The 7,738-nt window shown below is 48.8% G+C and overlaps 1 protein-coding gene across 1 annotated transcript; it reads right to left on the bottom strand.

Moving 5' to 3' along the window:
• Positions 1-1,418: 1,418 nt before the first annotated feature.
• DUSP6 (dual specificity phosphatase 6) lies at positions 1,419-6,062 on the bottom strand. The gene is made up of 3 exons (XM_074271103.1): positions 4,956-6,062; positions 3,997-4,437; positions 1,419-2,952 (listed from the first exon to the last, which is right to left on the bottom strand). Exons 1-3 carry the CDS (start codon positions 5,353-5,355, stop codon positions 2,645-2,647), a joined length of 1,149 nt encoding a protein of 382 aa, XP_074127204.1. The 5' UTR covers positions 5,356-6,062; the 3' UTR covers positions 1,419-2,644.
• Positions 6,063-7,738: the final 1,676 nt, after the last annotated feature.

The following is a 7,738-nucleotide window of genomic DNA, read 5'->3' on the forward strand; positions in this document are numbered from 1 at the left end:
GGTTTTGGTTGGACTAGGTGAGCAGCTGAGGGGGAGGGGAGGGTCTCTAGATAAAGATCTGTGATCTCCAATGAGATAAAGAGCTTTGCATACCTTTAATGCAAGATAAAAAAACCAGCTGGGGAGGAATGGATAGAGCCCTAGGCTTGGAATGGAGAAGACATCTTCCTGAGTTCAAAACCAGCCTTAGAGACTTATTAGCTGGGTGATCCCAAGTAAGTCACTCACACTCTGCTTGCCTGTTTCCTCATCTGTAAAGGAAGGAAATGGCCAACCGCTCCTGTATTCTCTACCAGAAAACCCCAAATGGGGTCACAAAGAATGAGATTGAAAAGGCTGAACAAATGAGCATGTGGTGGCAGCTAAATGACAAAGTGGATAGGAGACCTGGCTTGGGAGTCCCAAGGACTCTTAAGTTTGGCCCTCCACCAGGTACTAGCTGTGTGACTCCATAGAAATAATGTTTCTCCGTCTGTAAAATGGAGATAACAGCATTTATCCAAACCACTCTTAGCATCTTGGAATTGAAAACACCAAATGGGGTCACAAAGAGTGGGAAAACTGAACAAATCTCAGGATAGATTTGAGTTTTAATTCTGTCTCAAGGGACTAGCTGTGTGACCTAGGCCAAATAATTTGCCTCCTGCTTTAGTTTCAGTTGACCCACCTCAAATAATTGTTAGGATCAAAAGAGTTAACATTTACTAAAAGCTTGCTAGCCTTAAAATCTATGTAAATGCTAATTTATCTGGTAGCTAGTTACCCTAATCATTAGAGAAACCCTGAATTCAAATTCTGCTTGAGACAAATTACTGTAGGACCAAAGGCTCCAAGTTACTTCACTTCTGTTTGCCTCCGTATCCTCAACTATAAAAAGGAGTTAATGATAACACTATCATCTCCCAGGGTTGTGAGGCTCAAAGTGCTTTAACACAGGCACATAGTAGGTAATACATGTTTATTCTCTCCCTATTATTACTACTGTGAAGATCAAATATGAAACCACATTTGCAAAGAAACTTGTAAGTTTTAGATGCCAACTATTATTGTACCTAATTGTAAATATTATCGAGCTCTTACAATAACCCTGTGAAGTAGAATGGTATAGGTATCACACCCATTTTACAGATAAAGAAACTGAGGCTCAGAACCATATTAATATTGGCCCAAGTCTTGTTTCCATTCAGTTCCCATACATTTGAGAGCTTTATAACACTGGATGAGTTAGTTGATCACCTATTTCTAGGATAAGCTGTTGGAAAAGACAGCAATTTTGAAAGCATAATTTTACTTTCTTTCCTATGATGCCTGATAACCTTTGAGAAATGCTAATCCCTAAAATGTATCACCCTCTTAAATGATAGAGAAGTTAATAGGAATATACTGGAAGGGAGAATGGGAAGAAAAAAAAAATCAGATTCTCAATAACCAAAATAGTTATTTATTAATAACTTAAGATAACATTCTCATAAAATTCCAGCTTAAAATTTTACAACATGAACATAATCGAGCAAAGTAACTCTCCCTTCTTGGCATCTGCGCCACTCACCTCACAAACAGGGAGCTCCCATGCTCACACACACTTCCAGTTTTTTGTTTTTTTTGTTTTTAATTTTTTACAAAAAAAAAGAAACCAAACCAAAATATTGCATTTTGAGGTGACTCTCCCTGAAGAATTTTGTACAGAGGTATGCACTGTTGAACACAGCTGAAAGTAAAAAATAAAATAAAAAGTGAACACAGATTTTCCTTGTGTTTTTAAAAGAAAAGACCCCTCCAGGAGAACAGAGGGCTGATATATTTACAAAAGGTAAGGCATAGTCAAACTACATCAACAGGGGGGAAAAAATCACAAGGAAAAGGTATATGTCAGAAGATAAATGATTGCACCAGTCACAAAAAGTGAGAGGCAACATTCTCTCCGAATTTCAACCCCAGAATTTACCAGAGCTGAAACAATTGTTTATTAAGCATGCTGCAAAATGTACCCTTTGGATTAAGGAAAAAAAAAAAAAAAAAAAGATAAATGATCTTGTAATGGAGTGACACTGATTCTTCCTTCCCTTTGGATGATTTTTTAAAAGTCCATCAAAGGGGAGAAAAAAAAAACTCACAAGAACAACCATCATCATCAACTTGATTTAAAAGCAAAATATTTACAACAATCAAACATCAGAGTTCTTTGCAAGCAGGTAGGTAACTCCAGTTTCAGAGCTGACACCTCTCTTTGGCTCCTCTAAATTCAAAAATGAACCAGTCTTCACTGAAGACAATTATGTAGTATAATTCCAAATGCAAAAAAAAAGGAAAACATCCAGCCAATCCTTAAAGAATATGGGTTCCTACCATTGAGTCCTACCCTATGCACTTGGAAGTCCTCAAGTCTCCTGCCTCCGCATAGGTAGGGCTTGTACAGACAGGGGCCCAGTACCCTGCCAGGAGCTATGTACACAGCATCTCATGTTCCTCCACAGAGAATATAACAATTTTCTCCCTTTTTGCAATAACCAATTCCAAACATGGTAACCTTGTCTAACAACCCCGACAGCTTCTCATCATTTTGACACCATGGGCCACAAACAAAGAAAGCCTGCCCTAGATGACTAGGACCTCTCCCCAGCTAAGAGGAGAACGGGACCAGATTTCACGTGGACTGCAGAGAATCCACTTGAAACACATTCTGGTTGGATGGAGTAGTGAAATAAAGCTGTTGAGCTGGTACCCGATTGTCACAGGGGCTGCTCAGCCCTAGAGTCCTTTCAAAGTCCAGCAGCTGGCCCATGAAGTTGAAGTTTGGGGAGATATTGGACTTCTTCATCTTGACAATATCATAAGCATCATTCATGGACAGGTTAAGCTTCTGCATGAGGTAAGCCACAGTGACAGTGACTGAGCGGCTGATTCCTGCTAAGCAATGCACCAAAACCCCACAATTTTTTCCTCGGGCTTCATCTAGAACACACAAGAAAAGAAAAAGACAATGATCAGAAAACTGGAATTAGACTAAACAGAGAACTGCATTTTTAAATTCATCAGAAATTAATTGTCCATGGCAGGCCAGCCCTGCAGACTGGAGAAGCTATATCATAAGAGATAAACTGTCTCTGCTGGAGCACAATTACATATTTTAGATGTTTGCTAAAAAGGGAGCTATTGTATGAAGTTTCTGCCAACAAAAAACTCCCTTAATGTGTACATTCTTTGCCCCAGCATGTGAATACCAGAAACACTGCAATATGGCCGTGAAAGCCTTTTATACAGACAAGCAGACTGCAAAGGTCTATTAAATTATTCTCCAACTGTTGTGGAGCTAACAATGGAGGTATTCAGGCATTTTAAAAGAAAGAGGGAAGTCACTGGGGACAGCCCATTAGGAGGAACAGGATGTCAACACTGCTTGAAAATGAGTTCCTTTGTAATAGGAAATGCATTACAATGCCTGGGGATTAGTTTCTCCGTGGCTTCCAGCCCACATTTCTTCCTGCAGCGCTCAGATTACCTATACTCTTCACTATAACCGGTATCACTGTATCATTCAACTAGATGACAACATTTAGCATTCACACAGCTTTCCAACAATTAACAGGCTGTCCTAAAATAACTCCCAAGTCTTTAAAAACAAAACAAAACAAGCCTACAGCAAAATGTGAGAATTCCAGCCTCCAGAGCTTCCACTGGGAATTACCGCGGGGGGCATGGGGAGAGAGAAAAATTCTGCGGTCTGTCTGTAGACCAATGGTTCATATACTTTGCTTTCAGTGTCCAGTATATAGTAAGCGCCTAATAAATGCTTCCTAAATGACATTTCATAAACAGTTTTGTAAAAAATGCATATTAGCCGACACTGGTTTTTGAGGAGGAAAATACCCTACCTCGCCCCCCCAACCAGGTATTTCCAACTAATTGGCAGCGGTGCCAGTACTTAAAGGTTGGAGAAAAACTGGTGGTTGTTTTAGCATTTAAAAGTCATTAGAACTTATTGCTAATTAGTCTCACCTATAAAAGAAATGGCCTCCGGGAAAAACTGAGACAAGTTTTGGCTCCAGTGATCGGAGATTGGGATCTGTTTATATTTAAACTCTCCGGCGTTCTCGAAGAGATTGGGCAGGTTGGGGGTGACATTCAAGATGTATTTGATTCCGAACTCTTCCAAAACGTCCAGGTTGGTGGAGTCCTTGGCGCAGCCCAGGTAGAGGAAGGGGAGAATCTCCACGGGGAAGGAGGGCTGGCTGTTGGACAGGGGGCTGCCGTCCGAGTCCGTGGCACTGTTGGGGTCTCGGTCAATGTCCGATTCGATGTCGGAGGAGGAGTCCGAGCTGATGCGGAGGCCCCCCAGGCCCAGCACTGGCAGGGGGGGCGAGCTGCTGCTGCTGCCGGAGCCGTCCAGATTGGTCTCGCAATGCAGGGCGAACTCGGCTTGGAACTTACTGAAGCCACCTGCCGAGGAGAGCACGGGAACAATGTAACCGGAGAGGACTCGGGAGTTTTCGCGGCGTGTGGGTTGAAGGGGCGCTCTGGGGACAGACGGAGCCAGAAGCAGTCCCATACACAGGACTAAATAGTCCCAACTATTTTTTGGTTTTTTAACGGGCACTGCGGAGTGCCCCGATCTAACAACTTTCCAGTTTGAAAGACCCCGCCCGTCACCCCGAACGCGGCTTTGCCACGTGATTGCAGAGGTAGGGGAAGAGGGCTGCGGGCCCATCCGAGAGCCCCCCACCCGAATAAATGTGCGATCCCGAGGCCGGAAGCGCCGGCGCCGGCTGGGTCCCAGGCCCCGCCACCCCGGATCTCTCGCACCACGGCCCCGGTGGTTTTAGCGCACGTGTCACCCCTCTCCCACCCAGGACAAAAACTGCAAGGCTTTCCGGTGGTCCCCCGTCCTCCCGCCCCTCCCCCGTTCCCTCCTCCCCAGGGTCGCTAGCACCGGGAAAAGCGGTCCGACCAGTCCTCACCTTCCAGGTAAAACGCCCTGCAGCCTTCGTCCTTGAGCCTGGTCAGCAGAAGCCCCAGCACCGACTCGCCTCCCGTGTTCTCGTTCCACTCGCTGCTGTTCTCGTCGTACAGGACCACGGTGTCGGTCCCGCAGCGCCGGGTGAAGCGGTCGCGGTCCTCCCCGCGGGAGAAGAGCGAGCGCACGGGCAGGTTGCCCTTCTGCAGCCGCCGCAGCATGATGCCCGGGATGGCCACGTTGATGGCCGACTCGATGTGGGACGACTCGTACAGCTCCTGCGGCCGGCAGTCCAGCAGCAGCAGCCGGTCGCTGCCCAGCTCCAGCTGCTCGTTCAGCCACGCCACCGTCTTGCTGATAGCCATTTCCGACACGAAGGACACGGGTCTGAACGTATCTATCATGAGGATGAGCGGAGGGCCAAGGAGCGGAGTCTAACAGATGCTTCCCGCTGCAGGCATAGGCTGGAAGGCGGCTCCCCGGCTCGGGGCTCGTCCCCAAGCAGCGACCGACCTAGGAGCGCGGGAGGCTGCGGTCCGGGCAAGGAAGCAGACCCGCGAGCTCCAAGTCCGGACGTGAGAGACTCGGGAGGAGGGAGAGTGAAGCCCGGGGCACTGTGGAGCATAAGCTTGCAACCGCCCGGACGGCAGCCTCTGGCTCGGCGGATCTCTGAATGAAGCGCCGTAATCGCCCCGGTGCAGACAGCTTTCCTTTCCCCCGAGTGAATGAAATCCAATTAGTTCGGGGCCCTAGGATCCGGCTCCGGTGCTACTGCAGGAAAGTCCACTTGCTCTTAATCTCTCCTGGGTGCATAACACAGTCCACCCGGCAGTCTTCTCTTAATGGGATTCAGTCCTTTATTGGAGCAATGTCCCTCAGACTAAGCTCGCACACCCCCTGCGCGAGGCAGCTCCTCAATGGATACAAACATGGAACGTCTCAATGGATACATTCTCTCCGCCAGCCAATGAGCGCCCGCGGAAGGAGCTGTTGCCGTGGGGACGGGCCGGCTGGAACAGGTTGTGTTGATGAATTGTTAATGAGTTTGTCATTCACAAAAACGGAAAGGAATTTCCGCTCCGGATAAAGCCGAGAGCAAACAAGCAGCCTCTGCGGCTCAGCGGGAGGAAGGAGAAAGAGGAGGAGGAGGAGGAGAGGAAGAAAAAGGAGGAGGGAGGAGGAGGAGCAGGGCACCTAAACCAGGGCATTTGTGTCTCTCGTTTCCTTCTCCTAAAGTTCACACTTAGCATCAGAACTTCTGCGCACAAATGGTCCAGGGATCAGACCCACCCCCCTCCACCCCCACACACACCTTTTTCTCCCCAAATTCATTTGCACCCGAGTTTTTTTTAAGGCCGTTCCCCCATTGAAGAGGAAGGGGGAGGGGAGGAGATGTGTTGTGTGCGGCATTTGATGTTGAGAGCAAAGCTCTGGTGTTCATTTAGTCGGCGCTTTGTTTGGGCTGACGCTGCTTGGACTGGTGGAGTGTCGAACACAGCCAACCGAGGTCTCCGGAAACAAAAGGAGATTTTGTGGAGACAGGATTATGTGGTTGAAGCAAGCAAACGTCGGTGCAGAAAAACCAGCTTCGATTTAAAGCTGATTTTAAAAATCCAAAGGGAATGTATAAGCAAGACCCCTCCCCAATTTAAGAAAAGTAAACTTAAATCCCTTTTTTCTGAGGGATGTGTACTTTTTTCTCAAAGTTAGACGCTTCCCTTCCCGCTTCTCCCCACCCGGGGCAGAGGACACGAAGGTTTACTACCCATTGTTTGGAGAACTTAAGTCCTTCACGTCCCCCTCCCCTTTTCCAGGAGCACCCCACCCCCCTGCAGTCTCCACCTCCGACCGCTACCCAGGGTCATTCTCGTTAATCATTTCTATACTGAAAACCACTGGAGCGGGAGCGGGCTTCTAACAGGGGTCTGTCAGGTCCGCGGCGCCTTAAAACGGGAGACCTCGACGCCCCCTCCCCCAGCCCAAGGAGAAAGAAACCAGAGGAAATCCTCTGCCCCGGCCTGCGGCTTTTCTCGGCGAGGGGAGTGGGAAACCTGCTACAGTTTTAATCGGCGGGTGTGGGGAAAGGGACTCAGAGAAGCGGAGAGGCAATTGGCTACTGTAGCCGGAGGGAGTCGTGACAGTAGGAAAGCCGCTCCTCCGCCCACCCGGCTTTCACTGCCCGCCCCCCGCGGCCCTTTCTCTCTTCCCTTCCCCTTGGGGCGCTAGGATCCTCCGCGCCTGCGCAGAAATTTCCCTCTTCCTCCTCCCCGCCGATGCGTGGCGGGGGGCGGGGGGGGGGGAGAGACTGAATGTTACGTAACTGAATAGACAGGTGCTAGGAGCAAAGGGCGGGATTTTCGTCTCGGGCTCTGAGGGGGAAGGGGGGTCAAGGGCTACCGGGTGAAGGGGTGTCCTATAGTTGGAGAGGCTGATTTTTTTTTTTTTTTTTGGCCAGGGCCTCTAGAAATGCTTTTGAGTTGCCTACCAAGCAGGTAACTAAAGTGAGCTACCTTTTCCCCGCCCCCCACCTTCTGCAACCCGGGGGTTGGCCAAGAGTGGGGGATGGGCGCGAAAACGTCATGCTAGGAGCAGGAGCGAAGACCAGACTCCCCTTCCTCACTCCCTCCTCCTCCCCCGAGCCGCATTCCAGGGGATCAGCACGTGGTGCTTTAAAAGTAGCCGGGGCCCGCCCCAGTTCCGAGCGCACCACCTGTGTGCTGGTGCTGGCTCTGCGGGGGGCCGGGAGATTGGAGAGCTGGACTCCCAGGCTTGGGGCCTCCTAACTGC

The sequence above is a fragment of the Sminthopsis crassicaudata genome, chromosome 5 (genome assembly GCF_048593235.1).
Source record: "Sminthopsis crassicaudata isolate SCR6 chromosome 5, ASM4859323v1, whole genome shotgun sequence".
NCBI lineage: Eukaryota > Metazoa > Chordata > Mammalia > Dasyuromorphia > Dasyuridae > Sminthopsis > Sminthopsis crassicaudata.

What these genes read in the sequence shown, in the direction of transcription:
- DUSP6 (XM_074271103.1), bottom strand. Translation starts at nt 5,355, where the DNA reads ATGATAGATACGTTCAGACCCGTGTCCTTCGTGTCGGAAATGGCTATC. An exon ending in CAGGGCGTTTTACCTGGAAG is followed by an intron (nt 4,438 to 4,955) that starts GTGAGGACTGGT and finishes TCTCCTCGGCAG; the next exon opens with GTGGCTTCAGTAAGTTCCAA. An exon ending in GGAGGCCATTTCTTTTATAG is followed by an intron (nt 2,953 to 3,996) that starts GTGAGACTAATT and finishes TGTGTGTTCTAG; the next exon opens with ATGAAGCCCGAGGAAAAAAT.